At 33.6% G+C, this 25,902-nt stretch overlaps 1 protein-coding gene across 2 annotated transcripts in view; it reads left to right on the top strand.

Moving 5' to 3' along the window:
• Positions 1–25,902, top strand: part of EYA4 (EYA transcriptional coactivator and phosphatase 4) — an 87,815-nt gene that overhangs the window by 17,226 nt on the left and 44,687 nt on the right. The window contains exons 3-9 of one of the 2 annotated variants that reach the window (XM_027850712.1): positions 2,146–2,212; positions 4,370–4,536; positions 4,698–4,820; positions 6,201–6,280; positions 9,382–9,565; positions 21,700–21,833; positions 23,215–23,298. In XM_027850712.1, coding sequence (XP_027706513.1) covers positions 2,146–2,212; positions 4,370–4,536; positions 4,698–4,820; positions 6,201–6,280; positions 9,382–9,565; positions 21,700–21,833; positions 23,215–23,298 — 839 coding nt within the window. The remainder of the gene's footprint in view (positions 1–2,145; positions 2,213–4,369; positions 4,537–4,697; positions 4,821–6,200; positions 6,281–9,381; positions 9,566–21,699; positions 21,834–23,214; positions 23,299–25,902) is intronic. The other variant, XM_027850713.1, reaches the window with a different exon arrangement.

Here is a 25,902-nt window from a genome sequence, read left to right as displayed (position 1 = left end):
AAAAAAAAAAGAAAGATAAAGAAGTAAAATCAGCCTTTGCCCTCAATAAGCTTACAATTTTGATGGGGGAGAACATGAATATAAATTGATAATATAGATACTTACAGAGTAGGTGAAGATGACTTTAGAAGGGAAGCATTAGCAGGTGGTGGGGGCAGGAAAGAACTCTTGTAGAAAGTATTGTTTGATCTGAGTCTTGATACTCCTGTGGGTGCATTTTCAAAATAATGTCTAGATTCACAAACTAAAGGAAAGAAAAGCAAAGTTGTCTTTAATTTCAGTATGTAAGATTGCTGTGATATATGTGAATGTATAAACACATACAAACATTACTGATGTCTTGCTTTGGGGAAAAAGGCAGTTCATTTAGCTGTTGCTAAATTTCTAGCCATCCATCCTTTGCCACAGCTTTGTGGTAAAACCTCATATTTCCCAAAGCTAAGAAAAGTTGATTTTAAAACACATAAATTTCAAGTTTGCCAAAGTTTAGCCATTGAGACAAGTGGGTATAATCATGTTTCATCTGTTCATATTTTTGGTTAAAAAATGGTAGAGACATAATTAGAGGAGGGTTAAAATTCTCTCATGTGACTCAAATAAGCTAGACTTGAATTTTCCATGGCATACTGTTATGCAACATTTACTAAGTTCCCACATTATGGTACACACAGCTTTTTGTTCTTAATGAGCTGAACTGATAAGCCGTAGCCATTTTAAGTGCTTAAAAATCAAGAAGAACCTGAATAATGCAATGGTTCTTTTACTTTGGATTGCATAAAATATCATTTATGATTGTTGTTTCACTAAAACTGTTACCATTAAATCAAAACATTATTGACCAACATTTATTTACTTTTCAAATCTGAGTCAAAGAGTTCTTGGAAGGGTAGATTTTGTATCATTGCTTCATAAGCTATTTAAAATGTACTTTAAAGATTCAGAGCACACAGGTAAAAAAAAAGTACTTAAACCTGTTAAAATTCTACATGCTTATAAAGCAATAGATCCCAAGGTCCCTTAATGATATTTGGAACTAGAAATATATCATGTTTCATAAAATAGTTAGGAACCTAAACCTATTTGTCACTTAAACAATTCTGAAGGTTTGGTTCTGGTATTATTATGAACAATTTAGGAAGGATTTAGTACTTTGAAGTATAACTATGATTGATTAGACTAAAGTAATTCCAGTGCTACATCGTGTACTACTTTAATCTTTTTGAAAAGTGAATGAACAGCAGATGGCCTAATAAAGACACTCTGTATGTTTGCCCAGTATGGATTTGCTCTGAAGGGATTGGTTCAACACTTTAGTGTACATATATTTGGAATACATCTGTCTTAGTCAAGACAGATGGCTAAAGGAAAGAGAAACTTCAAACTGTTGGAATTAGTCCAGTTTGGGTCAGTATTTGTGGATGAAATGTAAATAAAAGCTGACTATCACACTTTAACCTCCTCTTGGAAGAGTATTTCTTTTGATAGCTTAGAGATGCCATGGTAAAGGTGGCTACTGCTATATTATTAAAAGTTTGTACTTTTATTTTTTAAAATGTTACCATTACTATTACATTAAAATATTGCATGTGTGTTTTTGGCTAAAGGATGTTTTTTACTATCGTAAACTATTAATTCCCAATATAATGGATTAAAATGAAAAGGCAAAATTGAATGTAATTAAATCAAAATTTGAACATTAAAACAACATTTGTAAACTTCAATTTGGGGGAGGGAATTGGATGTTGGAATAGATATACACATGAAACTCTGTTCACTGTTCCTTCATTTGATATCAAAATCAATATTTGTGATGTATTATAACATTTTCTACTTGTGAAACTTCACTAAACTGCTGCCACAGAAATCTATAGTGACTTCAAATGATTTGCCATGTTGTTTTCAGAAAATGTTTTTCCCTTGGGATAGAAGTTTATTAGGGAGTTTGAATGCATGTATTCAGTGCTGGTATTAAAAACCACAAAGTCAAAATAAATTTTTGAAGAGTATTGTTATTTGAGATACCAAATATTGCTAAAATAAATTGAAATACTAACACTTATTATTTTGTTAAAATTATTATCATGTATCTTAATGAGATATAGTTATGTTGCAACTTTATATATACATATATTTTGTGTCTTACAGTAATAACAAGTAGTGGCTACAGTCCCAGATCAACACATCAGTATTCCCCACAGTTGTATCCCTCCAAGTAAGTGATCACTTTTTTTCTGGTGTGTCAAAGCAAATAGCCAAAATTATTTTATGATTTTACAAAAATCTCAATTTATAGACTGCAAATGACAGGTTATTTTTTAAGCTAACTAAAGATGAAGGCTCACCCCCTTCGATCTGGTCAAATTTAGATATATACACTTGTTTTGGAAACATTAATGTTCATATTGTCCTAAGAAATGTAATAAATTCTGGTAGATGATGCAGTTTTTTTTTTACCAAAACTGATTCAACATTGGTATACTATATTCAATTTAATTTAAAGATAAAATGTTTAAGTAAGCATAAACATCTCTACAGTTACAAGTTCAGACTTCACTGCTTAAATTATGAACATTTTGGTGAATTGCTTGACTTTTAAAAAATATTATTAGATTGAAACATTGTGTTAGATTTTTAGTTATGCTTCATTCTCTGATGACAGTTTATATATTTTTTTCTGGTCTATAATTGGTTTGCCAAACTTATTCAGGTATTTCCATGTATACCAAGTTTTAACACTATTTAAGAGATAAATCTAGATTTGTGTGGAAAGAACTCTATGTTCCCAGGCTTTGGATTTTACACACACACACACACACACACACACACACACACACACACACATACTGTGTGTATATATGTGTATCAGTATAAATTCAATATGACTATTTTCTAAGGAAGTAACAATACAGCTAAATAAAAGTTGTCATTTTCTTAGGTATGAAGGATTACATAATCAAATAGAGCCATCACTTTAAGGGAAAGCAGAATAAATTGTAATGCAATTCTTTCCCTTTTCTTTTGTCTCACACTTCAAGTATTCAGTTGCATGTGTACCTAGGGAATGGAAAAGTTAGGAGAAGCAGACTTTTAAGTTATACATAGCTGGAAACATAAGCATGTGATTTCATTCCATAAGGCTTTTTGACATGCCCTTATTTGAGGTAATTTATCATAATGCAAGATTAATATCACTTTTTTATTTTAAGAAATTTTATGTATTTCCATATATAGAGATGTACACACAATTCATATATTATCCATAAGTTTTGATGTAAAACATTAATCCTATTTTTTGTTTTAAACAAAACTGAAGCGGTTGCAGAAGTATGATTTTTTTTTTACTTTAATGACCTTTTTTAGAATTTATAAAATAATTCTAACCCAAAACCAAAGTATATACTTTTAATATTGCAGGATGAATAATACATTCATTAAAATTTACAGTGTTGTTTCTTTAAGCTTTTTGGTTAACTTTTAGTGTGTTAACATAATCAAAGTTATGACCCTAAAAGTGGGAATCATTTAATCATTATACTGTGTGATCATGGTCATATCACTCAACCTGTTCACAAATGTCCTGTTTCATGTAGATGATATACCATGCACACTTAATATGAAGAATTATTAAGTCATGGCCAATCCTGGTGACGCTTTCCAAATATTATACCATGAAACTTAAGCCAGACAGAAATAAGTATTTTAAGATTCTAAGTAAAATTTATACATACATACATACATATACATATATACACACATATATACATATATATGTATGTGTATATATATACATATATGTATATATATATAAAACTTAAAACTAGACAGAAGTTTAGAAATCATCAAGTCCAACCACCCCATTTATCAAATGAGTAAGCTAAAGCCTAGGGAGGATCAGGGACTTGACAGAGATCGCACAGCTCATTTGTGGAAGAGCCAGGACTAAAATTCAGTTTGCCTGACTCCTAGTCCAGTGCTCTATCTACTGCGCCACAAAATATATAATTAAATTCTGAAGTATTGTTATTGTTCAGTCATTTCATTTGTGTCTGACTCTTTGTGACCCCGTCGGGGGTTTTCTTGGCAAAGATACTGGAGTGGTTTGACATTTCCTTCCCCAGCTCATTTTACAGATGAGGAAACTGAGGCAAACAGGGTTAAGTTGACTTGCCCAGGATCACACAGCTAGTAAGTATCTGAGGCTAGATTTAAACTCAGATCTTCCCAACTCCAGGCCAGTGTCTTATCCACTGCACCTCCTAGCTGTCCAAATTATGGACAGAGAGGCAGATTCCCATTTGGAATTTTAAAGGTTTTATTATTTAAAAGATGATAAGCTGTCTTTATGAATGTATAATCTTTGTTGCCACAGTAATGCTATTTTTCTGATATTTAGGCCCTATCCACACATTCTTTCTACACCAGCAGCTCAAACAATGTCTGCCTATGCTGGCCAGACTCAGTATTCAGGAATGCAGCAACCAGCAGTGTACACGGCCTACTCACAGACAGGACAACCTTACAGCTTACCCACTTACGGTATTTTGCATCTTATTTCTGTTCTTTCATTATAAGTGGGAGACTGTACTAGTTGGTAATTTTATTTTCTTGTGTCATCTGCAACTGAGGATTTCACTAAGTTAATTATTAAATTGCTTTGAACAAAATTGCTCACCCAGATTTAGGTGTGATGTTGCCAGGCATCAAGACGGAAAGTGGACTTTCACAAACCCAGTCACCACTACAGACGGGGTGCCTCAGTTACAGCCCAGGGTTTTCTACGCCCCAGCCAGGCCAAACACCCTATTCTTACCAAATGCCAGGTAAGTAGCTATGCATTAACCACAGTAGAAGACGACTTCATAGGATGCAGATTGGAAATAAAGTCTACGATAGAAGGAAATTTTCTATGGTGTTTGCAAAAGTTCATTATATAAGACAAGGAACAGGTAGAAATATAAGGAAAAGCTTTAAACGTACCTTATGAAAACTGATCAGTTCTAAAATTTAAAGTATATGACATCACCCTGAGCCCAAGTCCAGACAAAATGTTCTCCAAACCAGTGATGACAAAATTATCCATTCAATCAACACTTTGAGTTTCCATTGGGGCTCTCTAAAATATTCATAGCAGAAATTTTTTTTATTACTTACAAAGCCCCAAATGGTCTTTTGTTAGCTTTAAAATTGAATTAGCAACTTTAAGCAAATTTTTGCAATAATCAGTGAATATTGATGTATGTGTGTGATTTTTCCTTGGTAAAATAACTTTATCCATAACCTAATATCTGGTAAGTAGTACTTGCCATTTTTTTTTCTTTTCACAAATATTCAACTCTGTCTTGTTTTATAAACATCATTTGACTTTTATTTTGGTGTCCATAATCTCTGGGGTTTTTTTCTTGTTTTAAGGGGGAGTAATTCTGATTATTATATGGTACTTGCATAAAAAAAACTGGTGGTAGAATGGAAATATTGTTACAAAGGAACTTATTTTTATTTTCTTCAATGTTACTTTTGAATTTTGAATCACGAAAACGGAGCTACTAATTTTTGAATGATTTCTGTATTCAATACTCAATTCAACAAATTAGTTAATAAAGCTATAAAAAGTCAGATTGATTTACTAAAATGAATTTTTAACAGTCTGTTTCTTCTCTCTTCCTCTCTCCTCCATTTTTTCTTTCTCTGCCTTTCTTTTTTTCTCTCTCTCTTATTTCCATACTTCCTAGTAGAAAAGAACCACCAAAATAATTAATTGAATAAAGTAGGCATATTTGATGTTAGCAGTCAAAGTGAATATAACATACAAATATATTTTTGTATAGTGACTTAACTCTTACAATATGTCATAAACAATCTCAGTTTGAGTCAGTAGCTTGGAGCTTAGAGGGTTCTGGGGTCTATGAACCTATAAGCCTTAGAGGGCTTTTTTTGAGTGATAACACAGTACAATTCTCAAATGCTCATGCTTATGAATGTAAGACCTGTACAGAATACACACTAACATATTTTAAAATGTTTTCTTTAAATTTACATATAGAAAATAACACACCAAAGTTGGGAGTGTGTTTCCTTGTATTATCTAATAGAAGATTATAAATTATCATTGATGTTTAACAAAAGTTTGTGTAGTTTAAGTGAAATATTTTCATGTATAATGTAAGAAATCATTTAAAACATAATCTATTCTTCATTCCTAGGTTCTAGTTTTGCACCATCATCTACTATTTATGCAAATAATTCTGTTTCCAATTCAACGAATTTCAGTAGCTCACAGCAGGTATGAATTAAAAAAAAAACTTAACCAATATTACATTTAATGAAAATTCTTCAGGTTACAAAATAGTTGCATATTAATATTTGATTTGCCTTCTTACAAATGAGTTTTCAGTACAATAAAATTTCTGTTATTTGAAATCCTGAGGAATGATTTTGTTCTCAGTTACAAAGTTTTTCATCAGTGTCCAAGGGTTTCTACTATTAAGACACCAAACTTTGCTATTTTATTTCCTTTAATTTAAATTTTTCCAAAATGCATCATATAGGTCCTTGACATCTTAAATAGTGAATACTAATCACAATCTAGACTGTTTTGATATTCCAGGGTCATCATAAATATGATTTATTGTGCTACACCATAACATAGTAATACCTCAGAACCTAATGTGCAAGACGAGTTTGCCCCAACATTAAAGAGCTCCAGAGTTTTGTGACTTTTTAAAAATCCTTGTATCTTCTTTTGTTGGAGTATTTAATCCTTTATCCATAATTTTAGGGCTACAAGAAACCTTAAACATCTTCTAGTCAAACCCTCTTATTTTATAAATATGGACCATTGAATCCTGAGAGTTTAAGTACTAAGTCCATACAAGTAAGAAGTGGAAGAGTTAGGACCTGAACCAAGGTCCTCTGGCTCTCAAACCAGCACTCTCTTCCATTGTTCTCCTCCTATGCTGGCAGGCTGTTAACTCTCATTTCTCAGTAGAGTCTGAGTGTGTGCTTTTAGCACTCCTCATTCTAATTTGTTGCTGTATGTCTGCAACGGACTTAGAAAAAAATTTTTGTTATAATTTGGGTAAATCAAGAGTAGACAGGCTCAAAATGAGAGTCTAAAGAGCCCTCTTTGTAAGTGAGGACCTGAAGAATGGTCTTTGTAAGTGTAGGGAATTATTGATATTAATTTTGTTTGTATAAAGGTATTTTTTGTTTGTTTGTTTGATTCCTTGTTCCCAGGTATGTTTTCAGTCATAGAAGCTGTCAGAAAACTGAATTTTGAATAAAAGTAATATTACCATACTCTAGAATGATAAATATGTATATATAATATATATATACACATGTATGTAATTTCATTTGCATTGGTACTGATTGCATTGCATTTAAGACTATAAGTCATCCTAGACTCAGTAAATGGTTTTCTAGAGTTATTATAGCTTAAAATTTTACCACTCTATGGTCATCTTGAAGATGAGTCTTTCCAAATTAGCTAGGCTAATACTTAGATGACGGACATCTCAGACCAATACTCAAAGTTTGTTACTGTTGTTGTTGTTCTGTTTTGTTTTATTTTGGTTTTTTTCCATCTTAGTACAAACTGCCAGAGCTTGTACTTTGCTGGTATGAACCCAGAGAACCCAGAGTGGCCTCCATGTTAAAGTGAAAAGTTGGAGTTGGACTTTAGTTTAGACTTCATTGGACTTCTGTGTAATTATTGCCATCTTAATGTGTTTAAAATGCTTCCAAATTATTTCTCTTTCCTATTATTAGCATAATTATATCTGCTGCTTTCTAATGAATTATTTTTATTATTGTGAAAATGATTACAATAACATAGAAATTATGGATATAAAAAAATTAGAGAACATATGTATTTAGGACATGGACAATAAATTGACTTGTTCTACTTAACTGTACTTGTTAAAAGAGGCATATGCTCTGTGATGGTGATTGTTCTTGTTATTGGTTTTTTTTTTTTGGTGGGGAGCGATAGTGGGGAGGGAGAGGCACTCATTGGAACAGATAATGACATAAAATGAAAAAATAAAAATCAAATTATGAAAATATAAAGAGAGAATTAAATTAATTAAAAATGTATGAAAATGGTATATAATTGTTTTCCCTATATTTTGGGAAACATAACATATTCAAAATAAAACTTTGAATCCAAATGCAAAAGGACGATCTAAAAATAATTGTAATGAAAGAGAACCTTAGAGAAGTTTATAATAACCCCCTTTTTTATTCTACAGATATATTTTCCAATAGGAAAGGAGATGATCAAAATCATTCCATCTTCTTGAGATCTATATTCAAAAGTCAAAATCATTACAAAAATAGCCTCAGAAAGATAAATATTTGAACATACATGCCTTTTTTTTTTTTTAGTGAAACAAAAATCTCACTAAGTCCTCTAATTGTGAGAGTTTAGACCTGAGGGAGTCTCCAAATTTGGTCCTCTCATTCATCTCCCATCCCTTCCTTTTTTTTTCTCTTTCTTTCACCATCAAAAAAAAAAAAATTACCAGGAGATGCCCAAAGAGTCTAAGTGGAAAGTTAGAAAGGAAGTCACATTCCTTTGTATAGATAAGGATCTCAGGTATTTGTGGACAGATTATGCAGACCCTATGGGCTTTTTAAACTCCTCCCTTTCTTCAATCTCTCTCCTGGGTCTGTTAGAACTGCTGCACAGGATAGTTAAGTGCTTTTGAATGTGGAAGATGCCTACCAAAGATATTTTTACTCCAACAAGCTTAATTTGTAATATAATGATGTGGAGTGATAGAGTACATTTATATAGCACTTTATAACTTGCAAAGCACTTTTCTCCGTCATAACCATTAGGTAGATACTGTAAATACTAATATCTCCATTTTACACATGAACAAACTGAGGCCCAGAAAGATTAAATAACTTGCCATGGTCACTCAGGTAATTATTTGTAGAACTGGAACTGAAACATAGGTCAAGGGTTAGATATCCAATGTTCTTTCTCTTCTATCCCCCTGCTCCTCTGAAGTCAGTGGAACCAAAAAAAAAAAATGTTGGTTTGACTGCTTAGGATATCTCAGATACTGTAGAGATATCCATGAGATAGAAAAAAGAGGAAATCCTTCAACATGAGGATCATCTCTGGATGATTTATGGAAGATTTATGGAAGGGCATGGACAAGCATTGCCCTGACTGAGAAGATAATGAATAGGTTATTATTTGCACCAGTACAGGGAGAACCCACATGGATAAGACTGCAGATTCACTGAAGTATGGCAGGGTAGCTGACTTGACAGGTAGTTCTGTCTCCTGTACTTCTTTGTGGTGCATATAGAAGTCTGACCCTGATCAGAGCAGTATCTTCAGTTAATGCATTTCAATTATTGTTTCAGGATTATCCATCCTATACAGCCTTTGGCCAAAACCAATATGCACAGTATTATTCAGCATCAACATATGGAGCATATATGGCTTCAAATAACACAGCTGATGGCACATCTTCATCCTCATCAACCTATCAGTTGCAGGAATCTCTCCCTGGACTGACTAGTCAACCAGGTACAGATCTCCATTCAGGTGAAATACTTTCATATTTTTGCTGTATATGCTAAAGTGTGGGAAATATTTCAAAATGGTGAATGGGATCATTATATAAGGTCAGATATCACACTTCTTTTGACGTTTTAAGAGTTTTTTTTTTCATTTTGTTAAACAACAATTAAAAGAGATTGTAACTATAGAAGGGACTATAAATATGAGTATAAATTTTTCAGAATGGAATGGACCTTTCAGCAAATCAGAGTCATAATTAGAGATGTTTTGTCAAGGGTATGCCGAGTGCATACCCTCGACTGAGGAAAGGCTGGAATACTTCCCAACTGGGAGAAGCAAGATAGAATCTAGGAAAAAGCCTACTCTAGGCCATCATCTTATATCTTACTATTTTAGCAAATTATTCTTATTAACTTGGTCTAAGCTTTGTTATTTTTATGCTATGGAAGAATGTAGGTGTTTTTACCTTTTATATTTGGCCCATGGGGGCAGCTACGTGGCTCAGTGGATAAAGCTTCCAACTTAGAGTCAGGAGGACCTGAGTTCAAATACGGCCTCAGACACTTGACACTTACTAGCTATGTGACCTTGGGCAAGTCACTTAACCCTGATTGCCTCACCAAAAATAAATAAATAAATAAATGGATTTGGCCCATGGAGGAATCCTGGTTGCCTTGCTCTGGTTATGACTCTGAGATTAGTAGTACAGTTTATCATGTAAACAACTTTGATGACCTAGCATAAAATGTTATTTTCAGAGAATGTGACTAAAACTGACTTCATGTTTATGGAGTTTTATATTTCAAGCATATATTTGGGGCACCCATTATTCTAGCTATTAGCTATTTCCTGTATTCTGGAACTTTGTATTACTAGTGGAGAATAATTGCATATCTATGTTTGATCAGTGCATATGTCTTTGATACCAGTAAAAAAAAATCACATGAATACTACTATAACTCTATATTTTTTTCCTATAGTATTTTAATGAAACATTATTTGTTGATATATAAATATTTGAAATAGTATATACAAATAAATAAAACATGGAAAAGGTATTATTAAGTGTTTTCTATGTGTTTAAGAAGGATCTAAATTATATCTGCTTCCTCTTCCTATCAGTTTTTTCATAGACTAGCCACTATATTCTACTAATAGGCTCAAACACCTTATTGAGAATGCCTATTATATCAATCTCTGGTCTTCTGCCAGGGTAGAAAAAGGGTATAAAACTTACTCTGGGAACCAGTCCACGATCTCATGGAAGGAGAACCAGGGTGAAAATTACCCAGGAAGGAGCAGAGCAGGAACACTTACGAAATCCAAACCATAGTCTTCAGAGGGAGATCTGTTTGTAAAAGTTCAGGAAAAGGAATAGAGATTAAAAGCATAAAGAAAGGAGCAAATCATGGGAATTAGCTAATTAAGCAAGTAAAATTCTAAAAAAAAATTAGGAATTCAGTGGGGCTAGCTTAGTCCTATGTAGCTGGCAACTGTGGAATGATATTTAGATGTTCATACAGTTTTCTAAAATCTTCACATGCTTCAGGTGTTGTATAGGTTAAATATACTCATAGTAATAAAGCCCTACCTATATTATTGCAAATAAATAATTGAGAAATAATTGAGAAATAGAGATATGGATGTTTTGGTATATTCTTAAAGACCAGCTCTCTGATTATACATGCTCACACTTGCACATACACACACATGTGCATATATGCATGTACATGTGTGTGTATATATGTGCATATATGTATGTATATATGTGTATATGTGTATGTATATATGCATATATATACATATATATGGCATCTGTGGTACATTTGTAAGTTTAATCTGCACTAATATTTCCTCCATCACTTTCTTAATTCTAGCAACCAACCAAATAATAAATCAAGCCCTAATTTGTACATTTTCCAATTTCCAAGGTGTGAATGCTCCCACTAAAAGTTTAATTACTGGCTCTTGTGAGTCAGTGCAGGTGTGGCACCAGCACATTCCTGGTTGGGGGAGTGGAGTAACTAAAATATATGAATATAAGCAATTATTCTTTCGCTTCTGCCATACATATTATTGGAATTGCCTTCTAACTAGGTAATACTGTCCAATAGTATTTTTCTACTCACCAACTTTGTAGGTAAAAAATAAATGTTTTCTTAACTACCATGTTCAGAACCTGCATTGAAACATGAATAGTTGAGTGGAAAGAAGGAAATAGAGATAAATGCAAAGTGCCACTCCTGGGTTAAAAAAATCAGTTTCACAAGCACAGGATGGGGACAGTCATGATGACTATATAACAATTTCTGAAGAAAAAAAAAAGATCTGAGGTATTTTTGAACCGCAATCTCAACACGACTTAATAATGTGACATGGTGGCCAAAAATACTAATGCTGTCTTAAGCTGCATTAGGAGAGGTATTTTGTCCAAATGACAGAAAATGATAGTTTCCTGGTACTCTACCCTAGCTAGACCAGATATGGAATATAGTGTCCACTTCTGGTCAGTACACAGTAAGAACATGGGCCGGAGAATATCCAAAAGAGAGTGGCCAAGTTGGTAAGAAGATAGGGTGCTGTGCTATATAAGGATTAATTGAAGGAATTGAAGATGAGAAAATTTATTGAGAACATGAGATTGGACTCGTTTTGCTTAACTTCATAGGAATAACATGTATTTCTTAGTAATAGATGGGAAAAAAAAGGTTTTTTTCCTTTAAATTATAGCATAATTGCAAAAAACTTATCCTGATATATTTTAAAAGGTAAGCTTCTAGTAAGGAAAGAATGATTGATTTTTAAGTTGAACATTTGGTTTATATTAATCAACAGAACAAGCAGTCCAGTGTTTTGAATACATATTTATGTATGTGTATATATATATAATAAACTTAAACACATACATGTATGTGTATTCAGAAAATATATGTATGTATATGTATAAATATATGTGAATAAATATTAATATATTTATACATATATGTATAAATGCATAGGCAAGCTGTTCCTTAGTTCAATGCTATAGAACTATCTTTCATGAGAATTTTGGTAAAGAATTTATTTACTTGGAAATTTAAAAGATAATCTCTTTGAATTATCATTGTTTACTGATGTTGGGTAGCATAATTAATATGATTTTGAAATTTAAAGGCTCATTATTGCCTATTTTGATCTTAAAATGAAGTTAAACTATTTATAAATAATTTCTTATCCCACTAGCAATCACTTAAAAAATTCTTTTCTTTGAGAAACTGTGACTTTATGCAACTAAAGACATGTTTGGTTTGATTTTACCTAATGATATAATGCTATATCAAAAAATTAAACAAATTTTGCACCATGAATTTTTCTTCTTTGACTTAAATTGGAATTTGGTGTATAGAGTTGAGGGAAATCAAAATGCTTCCCCTTTAATACAAGTGTATATATTACTGTAAGAGATGAAAAGAAAGAACTACATCTTCATTTGTTTAAAAAAATACTACTGACTTCTGCCATCTTTAAAATAGAAACATACCTTGTGTTCAATAAAAGACAGCTGACCATTCTGATGTCAAGATTATCCTAATGAAATAAAGTCAGATATGAGTACCCAGAATGTACCAGGTGCAGTTATTAGCTACAGTACTGATTAAAGGATAATTATGTAATCATGTGCTGTGTTAGTTTAAGAATAAGCCTACAGCAATTGGTGATGACTAAAAGTAGATGGAAATTGTAAATAGCATTCAGTTATTTATTTTAGCTATTAGACAGTTTTATGAAAGACTTAAGGAAATTGGACTGCAGTAATTAGTAACAGACCTTTTAATCCATTATCCTTGTAAGGATTTTTGACTGTTATTAATATGAAATTTATAGATATTTGAGATTGTCTTTTTAAGATGAAGATTAAAATGTTAAGAAAAGCTCAAGAGTGTGTTTTCCTAAGTTTCATTTTGTCAAATGCATTTTTAAAATCTTTACAATTAGGCACCATTTGTAATTTGGAAAAAATTTGCTTTTCACCTGAAGACCTCATTGTACCTTATAGTACATTAGCTAATTAAACTTCACAAGTATGCCAAGAGAAGTAAGTGATATAGTGAGATTACTTCACTCTTTGCAGAAATGAAGCCCCGTCTCTTGGGCAGGAACATAGGAACTGTTTAAGAGTCCCATGTTATCTTACTTTAGGACTATAATGAGGGAAGAGTACTGAATCTAACTGAAATATATGATGATTTTGAGAGGATGGACCCATTAATATTCTCTATCACTGAAGGTGATAATTCTAAAACCCAAAGAAATTTTAATTTCCACCTGTTCCCACAGAGTACATAAATGTGACTTGTAATTATTTGAGTTGGAATTTGGCACAGGCACTGGAATAAACAACTTTCACCTTGTTTGATTGAAAAAAAAAGTGTCACCAAATGTTTGATGACTGGTAGAGCTCTAATTCCAGGCTTTACTCTCTTTTCCAAAGACATGACAGAAACTCCAGCAGGTCCAAAGAGCCAGTATAATTCCACTTTGATTAGCTGCCATAAGAGAATATTTATACTACATACCCACTTGCTTAGGCTATCATTTCAATGAAGAATTAATCAGAAGGAGATTTATCTGGTTTCTTTTTGTCATGATAGGTCTTCTAGTTTTTGTTTTTTGTTTGTTTGTTTGTTTTAGTATATTCATAACCTTCTTAGATCTGCTATCCTTTCATTATTCTCCATCATGAGTTCCATCTATCAATGGATGATCATAAGACACCAGAGACCTCTGGCTCATTGAGATTCCACTCACCATTTAGAATTAGCAAATACTGGAATATCAGTAATTATTGAAGGTTTGCTACTGCTCAGGCACTGGTTCTTCTAACTACTTTCTTCCTCTTTCTACTCAATATCCCTGACTTTGTGGCTTTGGTCTGGAGTAGAATTTATCTTCAGCTGACTGCTCAGTCAGGAAATTTCCAGGAGTCTATTGAACCTTTCTCATTGTAGTGATCATCTTACATACCTCCAGAAATGATTATCTACTTCTTCCTCTTTGTAATGTTCTAGGAATAAGGCTATAATAATCTTAGGGGGCATTGAAAGCATTAAGACCATAATGACAGATCTTAGGAAATTTTACCTCAAGGCTATATTGAATTAAACCTTTAACTAGCAGTATTTAATTTGAATGAATATTTGTTTTTGTATTGAAAAACAGCATTTGATTTATAATGTGCAATAATTTTGTAAAAGTCAGCATAAGATATACTAAGCTATAGTCTAAAGGCATCACAGTGAATAGAGGGCCAAGCTAAGACTCAGGAAGGCCTGGGTACAAGTGCAGCTAATAGTGTAGAATCATGGGTAAATGCCTTCATTTCTTGGTGCAGTGATTTAAGAGATTAAGACCATGAAGACAACATGATTTACAGAGTAATTGTCGAACTGTATTAGTAGAAGTTACCATTCTCGTTCTCCATGTGTGCAATCACAGATCACTCTCATGACAACCTCTCCCCATGACAACAAAGAAACAAGCAGACATATTTGTGATCAGTAATTCATGAAAAAAGGAAGAGACTTTTAAATTAACTTTCCTTTTTTTGGTACAAATCTCTGTGAATTGGAAACTGGAACTCATTTGTAATTTAAAGTCTTAGAATGTTGCTCCTGATGCTATGGAGTTAAGTGACTTCCCCATGGTCTCATGAGGAAGCAAACATCTATCTGAGGTAGGACCTAAATGAGGGTCTTCCTTTCCCCTCAATTGATCTATCCACTATGACACATTACTCTTTCTTCAGTGAATAACTGTAAGGGGGTAGGGGAAATACTATGTATTAGTATATTCAAGGTCTAATTAATTTACTGGTCATTCTTACACTAGCATGTAAATGGGGAAAAAGCTGCACACTAAAGGCTAGTGTGCACATACTTGTTTGCATGTTGTCTTCCCCATTAGATCATGAGCCCTTTAAGGACAGTGACTATGTTTTGCTGTTTTATCTATGCTCAGTGTTTACAGTGCCTGGCAAATGTTGTTGTTGTTGTTCACTTGTTTTTTCAGTCATTCCCATGACCCCATTTGGGGTTTTCTTGGCAAAGACACTAGAGTGGTTTGCCATTTCCTTCTCTAGCTCTTTTTACAAATGAGGAAACTGAGGCAAACAGGGTTAAGTGACTCGACCAATGTCCCACAATTAGTAAATACCTGAGGCCAAATTTGAACAAGAATGATTCATTATGAGAAAGTCAATCAAACAACAAGCATTTATTAAGCACTTAATGTGCCAGGCACTGTGCTATATATTGGGGATTCAAATACAAAAGTGAGAAAATACCTGCCCTCAAAGAGATTAAATTCATTGGCATGCCCTGTAATAGGTTTTCATGGCAATGGTTCTAAGTAACAAGTAGTGTTTAAAAAAAAAATAAGTGATTTTACTAGTTTGCATGATACTGTCAAAACGGTCAGAATGTTTGTTCCTGGAAAAAAATGTTTGTATAGTCAGGCAATGTGTTAGAAATGAAAAGAACTTTTCCAACCATATGGATACAGGGGTTTTTTTTGTTTTGTTTTGTTTTTCTTTTTAGAAAATGTTCTGTAAAAACAATCATGAAATTTCAAAATATTTTCAACTTCAGCGCTGCCTTACAATCTTTGCATGTATGTTGAAAAGCTACTGAAGAAGGAGAACGGTGATTTCTCCATTGTAATAATGGTTAGCTGGAAGTTGGAAAGAACTTAATTGTTACTATCTTTCACTTAAACTGTCTTCTCATTATTTTTTTATATCTTCCTCAGTTGACTATTTTTAAATATGTCATATGAGAATTCCACTAACAAAATGCTTGCTGAAATGAAACTTTAGGAAATAAAAGAAGGTCAAAGTGATTACGTATACTAGTTTCTGGTATGTTTGGAGTGTATAGTTCTTTGACATGTGAGCTAATTATTCCAAAATCACAACACTGCATACTTTGGAGAAGCAGATAAATAAAAGTGGTTTCTGCAAGATTTAAGAGTAAAGTAAATGGATAGGGATAAATGGATTATCTCACTTTAAAGGAAATTATAAGATAATGATAAATAATATAATTAACATGATGATGATGATGATGATGATGATAACTACTACTTTGGATGCCCCACTCCAAAAAAAAGTATGCTTAGATCTAAGAACATCATTCTTGGTAGACTAGAAAATAAATCTATGATTTTTTTTCCCTCTGTGTGAATTGAATTTGATTAAACTTTGAAATTCAATTTATATAACTAGGTTTGAGCTACATGAAAATCACATTTCAGAGAAGAGTTTCTTATCCTGTCACTATCATATCATTTAATTTCATAACCGCTTATCTGCCTTAGCAATTATTTTCAGTTCTGTTTCATGATAGAGAAGATAAAATTTTTCTCATGGAAAAATTATATGATGGAATTGAAATAATAGAGTTAGTTAACTAAGGAAATGTTGCATTTAACTCTCATGGCAAAAATAATTTTAATTTTTACCTGAAACTTCTAAATATTATGATAAGCTAGAATATAAATATGTCCATATCTATTTTTTTCAGAATAAAGACTTGTAATAGAAATACACTGAGACCCCACTCTCTGCCTCACATAGTTTAAATTAATTTTAAGGGGAATATTATATAAAGGAAATATGAAATGGACAGTACTCCCCAGGGTAAAATATTATGCCATTAGTGACTTTTCCCATAGGGCAAAACCAAATGAGACTCAAAGGCATTCTCCATACCTGGGCAACAGTATAAAATTAGTCTTCTGATGTTCCCCTCTCTGGTATCCTTTTTCTTATTTCATTATTCCTTTCACCTCCTCTGGTGCCTTCATATTTTCTTTTTGATTTGTTGGCTTCCTTCTTGCTCCCACAGAATCCCAACTCACCTTCTACCTTCCAAGTATTTCATCATGGTCAGCCCCATTCCTTCCCTTCTTACTAAAAGTTACAATCAATCTGTCCCTTTTCTGTATAGTCCTGCCACTTAATTGGCTAGCTAATCTGACCAACTAATTTGTGATGTGATATTAAGTCATCATGTCACATTACTCTGACAGCTGGATTTGAACTGGGATCCAGTTCTCTTGTAACAGTGTGATGTTAGTGTCTTGGTTAGTCTCATGAACCCCAAGTCCAATTTCTTACAGATATAATATCATATAATTGCATAATATTCAACTCAAAAATAAATTTTCATGTTTTCTTATCAATTTTCCTTTTTACAAAAAATACAATTCTTTGTTAGAATTGCTAAACATCAATATTAGCCGTCATTATGTCACATCATGTCACAAATTCACAAAATATGATAAAGCAATAGTCAAACACTAAGACATATTTTTCTTCATTTCTTATTGATCTTTAATGTGTAAATTATGGTTCACATTCATTCAATAAATCAACAGCTGTTAAGTGTGTATTATGTGTAATGCACTGAGTATTGGGGATGAGTCAAAGATAAATAAAGAAAGTGCCAGGCACTATGCTAAGCACTTTACAAATTTTATCTCATTTGATCCTCGTACCAACCCTGGGGAGTAAGTGCTATTATTACCCCCATTTTACAAATGGGAATAGCAGACAGATGTTGTGACTTGCACGATGTCACACAGTTAATAAGTCTGTAAGACTGAAATTGATCTCAGGTGTTGCTGACTCTAGGCCTAGCTCTATCTATTACACTACCTATTTACCTCTATAACTCTATGAGGTAGAAAGGGAATTGTACTTGGAAACAGACCTGAGTTAACCATTCACTGTCTATGTGAGGTCTGAAGGAGCACCATACATTTAGAACAGGAAGAGATCAATAAGATCATCTAATCCAATTACCCCCATTTTTACACATTAGAAAACCGAGGAACAATGACATTAAATGATTTGTGTAAGGTCATATAGGCAGTGAGGGAACAATCTTGAGATCAGACTCTTTATGCTGCAACCCTTTTGACGTGGTCTTTAACCATTTCTGGTACTCACTTTCCTTATCCATAAAATGAAAGGTCACATTAAATGACCTCTAAGGTCTCTTCTCAGCTTTACCTTTCCGTGATTCTATGATTGTAAATGTTATTTTACTTCTCTGGGACTCAGTTTCTTCATCTTTGAAATGAAGAAGTTGAAGTAAATAATCTTTAAGGATTCTTGCTGTTCTAGATTCTGTGTGTTGTAGGCATGGCTCTCACTCCCAGACCCTCTTAGTTCAGATTCAATGTTGGGATGAATTGAGGCACACACAAGTCTCTGAATATGTAACAAAGGAAGAAGTTTACTTTGTGCTAACACAGGAAGAATATGCAAAAAGGATACAGTGACAGTTTCTCTGAAGGCAGTCCCTTTCATATCCATCTGGAAATGTGCCTGGTCAGTAGGTCATCGGGATATGGAGACTGTCTTGGTCTCTGGCACCCACCAAGTCTGAGAGGCCCAGAATACACATTAGTTGGGCCCTCTTATGCGTCCCAAGGAACCCAAGGCTTTCAGGAAAGCTGAGGGTGAAGGAACTTGGGTTCATCCTGTTAGGTAGTGATTATGTTTTTCTAAGACTTAGGATCTATGTGATAAATGTAGAAACTTTAGTTAACTTAAAACTCCTGTAGGAAACGTATAGATGAACAACGGAGACTTTCCCTCTGTTTTCAGTGCCCTTATATACAGCCCTAACTGCCTTTCTTCTGCACGTCTCTATTTGCTTCATCGTAAATCCTCCTCTACTCATATGCTTCTCTTCCTTTCTATGTGCCTGCTATCCACTGACTAAGAGTCCTCCATCAATAGTGTTGTTGTTTCACTAAGATTTACTAAGGAAGAGTTACAAATTGATAGTTGTATTATAAAAAGATGGAGAAAAAGTGTCTTTGGTAAGGACAGCAGGTGCCTGTTCACTATCAGTTGCAAGCCTTCTAATGACTATGTATGCCCTCTTTTAAAAATAGGATATATCACACATTAGCCAAGGATTCCTGATGTGTATCAGCATTGAGTTCCTTGTAAAGCCACTTTCTGAATAATGAATTTTCATCTAAATTGCAGGTGAATAAAATGTTGCTAGGTGAAATATCTTCTTATTTCACATTGAAACAAACTTTAAAAAATTCTACTGCTTCAATAATTTTAGAACATTAGTTCTAAATCAATGTAAAAGCTCACATTTGTGTATTGGCATATTTTGAATTTTGTCTTCTCCCTACATACCTTTGTTACACACTGTCCCTCCTGCCTGGAATGCTCACATTCTTACCTCTGCCCCTTGGAACTCCTAGCTCCTAGAAGGTTCAGCTCAAGCATTCCTTCTAAGAAGAGGCCTTTCCTCATTCCTCCAGGTTTAATGCCACATCTGCCCCCTCCCTCAATTACTTTGTACTTATTTTTAATATAGTTCATATTTTACTTATCTCCACCATGCCATTTCACTTAATTATCCTAACCTCTTTGATTGTTGTTATCATTCAATTGTTTCAAACGTGTCCAACTCTTGGTGACCCCATTTGGGGTTTTCTTGGTAAAGATACTAGAGTGGTTTACCACTTCCTTCTCCAGCTCATTTTACAGATGAAGAAACTGAGGCAAACAGGGTAAGTGACTTGCCCAGGGTCACTCAGGTAGTAAGTGTCTAGGGCCAGATTTGAATTCAGGAAGATGAGTTTTCCTAACTATAGGCCCAGTGCTCTAGCCACTGCACCACCTAGCTGCCCAAATCTCCTTGATGGCAAGAATTGTTTCATTTTTTCCTTTGTATCCCCAGCACCTAGCACAATGTTTGGCATATAGTGGGTGCTTAAATAAACACCTGTTGAATTGTCTTTACTTTGACAATCCCTTCTACAGCACTGGTAAGACCAGTGAAATTCAAGGGGACCAAAAAAAGTTATGTTTGAATACTATAGATAATGAAAAACAAAAGATCATACTTGGGACCATGGGCATGTTATTAATCAAAAACTTTTGCTAAAAATTTCCATTTATTTCCTACCAGGAAAGATTTTCTCCTCTGCTAGTTTCCATTGCACAAAACTCAAAGTAAAAGTAAGTGTAGGAAGTATTTTTGACAGTATTTAGTGGAATCATAATGTTGCAGCAACAGATTCTATTCCAGAAATATTTGTGGCTCACAGAAATATTTTGGTTAAAAATATATGGTTGATACACAAAGACACTCCCATTTTAAGTGTGTTGGGAAAAAATGACACTGATGGCATGTTTACTTGTGTCAACAAAGAAAATCAATTTTTCTATCACACTAAAGTCTTTAAGACTGACTTTTATTCATAAGAATTTGAGAATTTCTGCTATCCCTTGTAATTCAGCTTTCAGAGCTGACATATCTCCACATTTACAAGGCAAAGAGATGTAAGGCTAAAAGAAATCAGGCAGCGGGCCTAAAATACATTTGATATCTTGGGCTACACTCCTTCTGTGTATTAGATTGTGTGAGGTTTACATAGGAATCTGCATTTGTGGGCAAACTCAGAATACATTTTGCAGCATGAAATCACATGTGAATGTAGTAGGACAGAGTAAATATACTATGAGAGCTGGGGTAGCCAGATAAAACCAGTGCAGATTCTTTTGGAGAAGAAGTAAGAATGTAGGTTAACCAAAGTATTTTTTACTTTATGGTAGAATACTTTTGAATTAGATATTAGATTCATTAAAATACTTTTTCTCAGGCACTTCAAACTTTATGTGTTTGATGTTTCATGTATCAAGTTCATGTTGAACTTGCCTCATCTCATCTGTTTTGAGGTAATTATATTATTTTGACATAATCAACATAGAATCATGACATAAAAACAAAAAAATGCTACAAAGTGTTGCTAATAAGTCATAATGGAAAACATCATTTGGGTGCATCTTCTGTTTGTATTGCCACATTAATTGTCTGAGGGACTTTCTGGTGTATGTTAAATCTCATTGTAACATCATGGGATTCTGTGCATCTTCTTGTATTGGAATTTTGTTGCATTAGATACTGTATGAAACAAGAAGTCTCTTGGCTGAGGCTTGTGAATCTTTTTTGTAATTCGGATGTTAGTTCCTATTAAAATGTGATTTGTTAGTATGAACAATAACCTGTATTATTTCTGATGGCTTATCCCTATTTGCAAATGAAGCACTACTTTGACATACATGATTGTATTTACAGGAGATTTTGATACAGTGCAAAGCCCCTCCACTCCCATCAAAGACCTTGATGAGAGAACATGTAGGAGTTCTGGGTCAAAGTCCCGAGGAAGAGGCCGGAAGAATAATCCATCACCTCCACCAGACAGTGACTTGGAGGTATGCCCTCTTTTAATTGATGAATGGTAAAAAGAAGTTTTTTTGTGCTAAAAAGTAGAGTCTGCCTTCTATAAAGATGTGGTTTCAAGTTAAATGGTTGAAAACAGACCTCTGCCAAAAACCTGATGTATAGTTGTTTATCTACTTTGTAGCAGGCACAATTTAAGGCTTTCATCCTTTATAAATGGACAAAACAAACCTGAGATAACTTGAAAATGATATTACTTTGCAATTTCTAGTCCTGAGAAAATTTCTTGCTCCAATTCACTGTAGCACAAACAAGAGACATGGTTTAAAAAGACAAAAACAAAGGAATGTTTGTTGGTCATTTTTCTGATTATCACATTTGGTATTGCAAGATCACAAAAGGCATTTATTATCAATACTTCATGAACTAAATTCAACCCACATGTTAAGGAAAATACATCTTCCACAAGCACATATGTGAAATACCATGACTTTATATGAATATATATATATATACATATATACACATATATATTTATATATGTGGTTTGGGACTTAAAGAGCTTTAAAATCATCTGTGTGCATCATTTCAAAATTGAAGTTAACTTGGAGGAGACGCAACATGATATAGTAAAAAGGGCAGTGTATTTGGAGTTAGAGGACCTGTGCTTCCCACTAGTCCTCAGTTTCCTTCACTGTAAAATGATAATTTTGCAGTAATTATCTCTAAAGTCTATCTCAAATTCTAAGTCCCTACAAACCTTCAGAATCAATTTTTATCCGAAAGTAATGAGATGAGCTCTTATTAATGCTAAAACTTTTCTTTTCTGATATCAGTACTTTGCCTAAGCAGAAGCAACATAGAAAAATCCAGATAAAGCAACCCAGAATAACTTATGGGATAACTCTTTACTTCCCAAGATAATTCTTTACTTTCCAAGGGAGCTCATCACAGGTTTCTTTTAATTAGCCAGTTTACTCCTAGCTCTAAAATCTGAATCTGCAACTTATAAAACTTAATTGCACAATTTTTGAGAGACACATTTATTCTCATCTTCATTTGTGCTTTTAAAGACTATGTATGCTATTTTGGGGAAAAAAAAATTCAAATCTGTTCACCAGATTTTTTTATCTGAATGATGGTGAGTGATGAAAGTAGCTAGATAAATACTGTCACATATTTAAATCTAAATTACTTTTGAACATGTCATTTTTGGTAGTGAATTTTTGCCCCTCAGATCTTACAGAGGTTATGTTTTACTAATTTTAAAGTAAATTAATAAGATGAAAAGTTTTCTATGATGCAGTGTCAAGATTGTATCCATCTATGAAGCATGGTGATTTTCTACTTGTAAAGGGATTTCTGTTTTCCCAGAACACTGTTTGTGTTGATGTTTATCATTTATGTCTTCAGCGTGTATTTGTCTGGGATTTGGATGAAACCATCATCGTTTTTCACTCACTGCTCACAGGGTCCTATGCACAGAAGTATGGCAAGGTAAGGAATTGATAAAAGATTCTATCTCTTATTCTTATCTTTTTATTTTTTAAAATTGACAGTCACATTTTCTTTGACGGTCTTTTCTACAGGTGCTAATTTTGCAACCTGAAAGAATAGTATTTTAATTATTTCTTTATCAGAGTTTAGTGGTTTTTAACTTGAGCAGGCAACTTTAACAGTTCAAGTAGAGAGGTATGGATATCCATTACCCTCATACCCATGCTTCTTACTAGTCAAGCAGATTCAAAAATAATGCAAGTCATTCCTCCTATCTTCGTGATGCCTTTCCTATCTTCCCACGCCAAGAAAAAATTTTCTTGTCTTCATATCATGATTATTTCAAGAGCTAGTTCTCAAATTCATTTAATCTTAATACTTCTTAGCAATGGAAAATGTGGTGAGGTGGGAAAAGCGTTGACTTAAAGTCAGAAGACCTGGTTTCAAGTCTTAGATTTGATATTTACTAGCTCTGCAACCATACCTGAATTATTTAAGCTCTCTCAACTTCAGGTCATTCCTCTGTAAAGTGTACATTATTGTATTTGCATTCTATTCTATTCTATTTGTATTATATGATCCAGATAATGGACAATTATATATGTATATATATATATTATGTGTATATATATATTATATATATACACAGATGTATATATGTATATATATGTGTTTATATATATCTATATATGTATATACACACACACATACATATACATATATATAATTTAGATACATATATATGTACCTATATATAATTGTATTTGTTCAGCTACCTCATAGGGCTCTTGTGAAGAAAATACTTTGCAGACCTTATATGTGAAGCATTGTTATGATAATAGAAGCCAAATTTTAGACAGAAGAACTGGCCAGCTCTTATTTTGGTCCAAAACTGTGGTTGGTGTAGTGGACTCCAGGCAAGGCAAGCTCTTCTATCAATGCAATCAGCAGCTATCTTGAAACTTCTCCTCTTAGAGGGTTACCTGTGGCACTAAGAGGAACCCCGACTTTCCCAAGCTAATATAACCTGTATGATTCAGAGACTGGACTATAGTCAGGTCTTCCTGACTCTTAAGCTAGCTGGCTGTCCACCATGCATCTCTTCATTTTGTGCCTGACTAGTGTATTCAAAACTGTATTGGCCTTTGTGGTAATTACTGTGGATTAAAAGTCAAATATATTTGTTGCCCTTTATAAAAGAATTGGTATGTACCTGCTCTAATCCAACCTACTTAGGCTGTAGCCCCCAGCTCCATTTCTACTGATGTTTTGCTTCTTCTCTTCTGCCTTCTGTATTATTATTCCCTCATTAATGGCTTACTTTCAAAAGTTCCTATTTAAATATTCTTCCATGATACCCTTGCACTGCGATTTTTAAGAGTCCCAATAGCCTCACTGATGTTTTGTTTTATTTCCTCTCACCAATAGTTCTTACTGCCCATCATTTTCAATATTACTCATTGCTGATATTTATCTATTAGCAACGCTGAGAAGGCCGACACAATTCCAGAAATATACCGCTGAGTGTACAACATATCTGTAATGACTGTTGATATTTATTGCTGCTAATAGTTGTGACACCCAATACTTCTGTTGTAAGTGAACCAATCCATCATGGGTTACTATCTTACAATTTGTTCTGTCTGAAGCTTTTGTTTCCCAGGATTCTGCACAACAATACCACCATACAACTGTACAACTTAAGTTGTATACCACCATTTTTTTATGATAGTACTTTTGCAAAACACATATAACAGTAAGTAAGCTGTCATTCTAAATTGTGCCCATGATTCACAGATAATGTTGCCTGAAGACAAAGGCCCTACCAAATCCAAGTTGTCTTAACTTCTAAATTCCATCCCACCAAATCTTAAAACAGAATCCCTGAGCTACCAGCATTATTCCTTTGGAATCATAGCCAGGAACAAGTCATTAAGAAAAAAGTAAAGAATATGATAACTGTTTGTAAACCATCCAGTTTTGAATATTCTACTACATTCTGACTTTTTCCAGAATGGAATGTTTAGCATTAGCAGTTGTAAGAGGAATCAACTTTGGGCCTTGCTTTACTCACCTACATATAAGAGGATTGGATTAGGTGACCTCTAAGGTTTTTCCTAAGTAGCTAGGTGGTACATGTATAGAGTACTGGGGATAGAGTCAGGATAGACATAAGTTCGAATCCTGCCTCAGACACTTACTAGCTATGTGATCATGGGCAAACTATTTACCTTCAATTTTCTCATCTGCAAAATGGATATAATGATAGCACCTAAGTCACAGGGTTGTTGGAAGGACCAAATAAGATAGCATATAAAGAGAACTTTGAAAATGTTAAGGTTCCATACAAACGATATCTGCTATTATCATTACAACCTTAAGTCTATGAACCCAAATTCTTTGAAATTTGTCTGTAAGCACATGCATATTTTTTTGGGACACAAGTGAGAAAATACCTTTCTGCTTTTATTGTGGCAATATAGAATGAAGTCTAAAACAGAAGAGCTGACTGCCACTTTGGCCATATCTATTTACTGACCAAGTGATCCTGCTTGTTACTTTTCATTTGATCAACATGTACAGCTGTTTTTCTTTTAAAGTACG

This window comes from Vombatus ursinus, unplaced genomic scaffold (genome assembly GCF_900497805.2).
Source record: "Vombatus ursinus unplaced genomic scaffold, bare-nosed wombat genome assembly UNPS02009132.1, whole genome shotgun sequence".
Classification (NCBI taxonomy): Eukaryota; Metazoa; Chordata; class Mammalia; order Diprotodontia; family Vombatidae; genus Vombatus; species Vombatus ursinus.
This window is presented reverse-complemented; position numbering and strand designations above follow the sequence as displayed.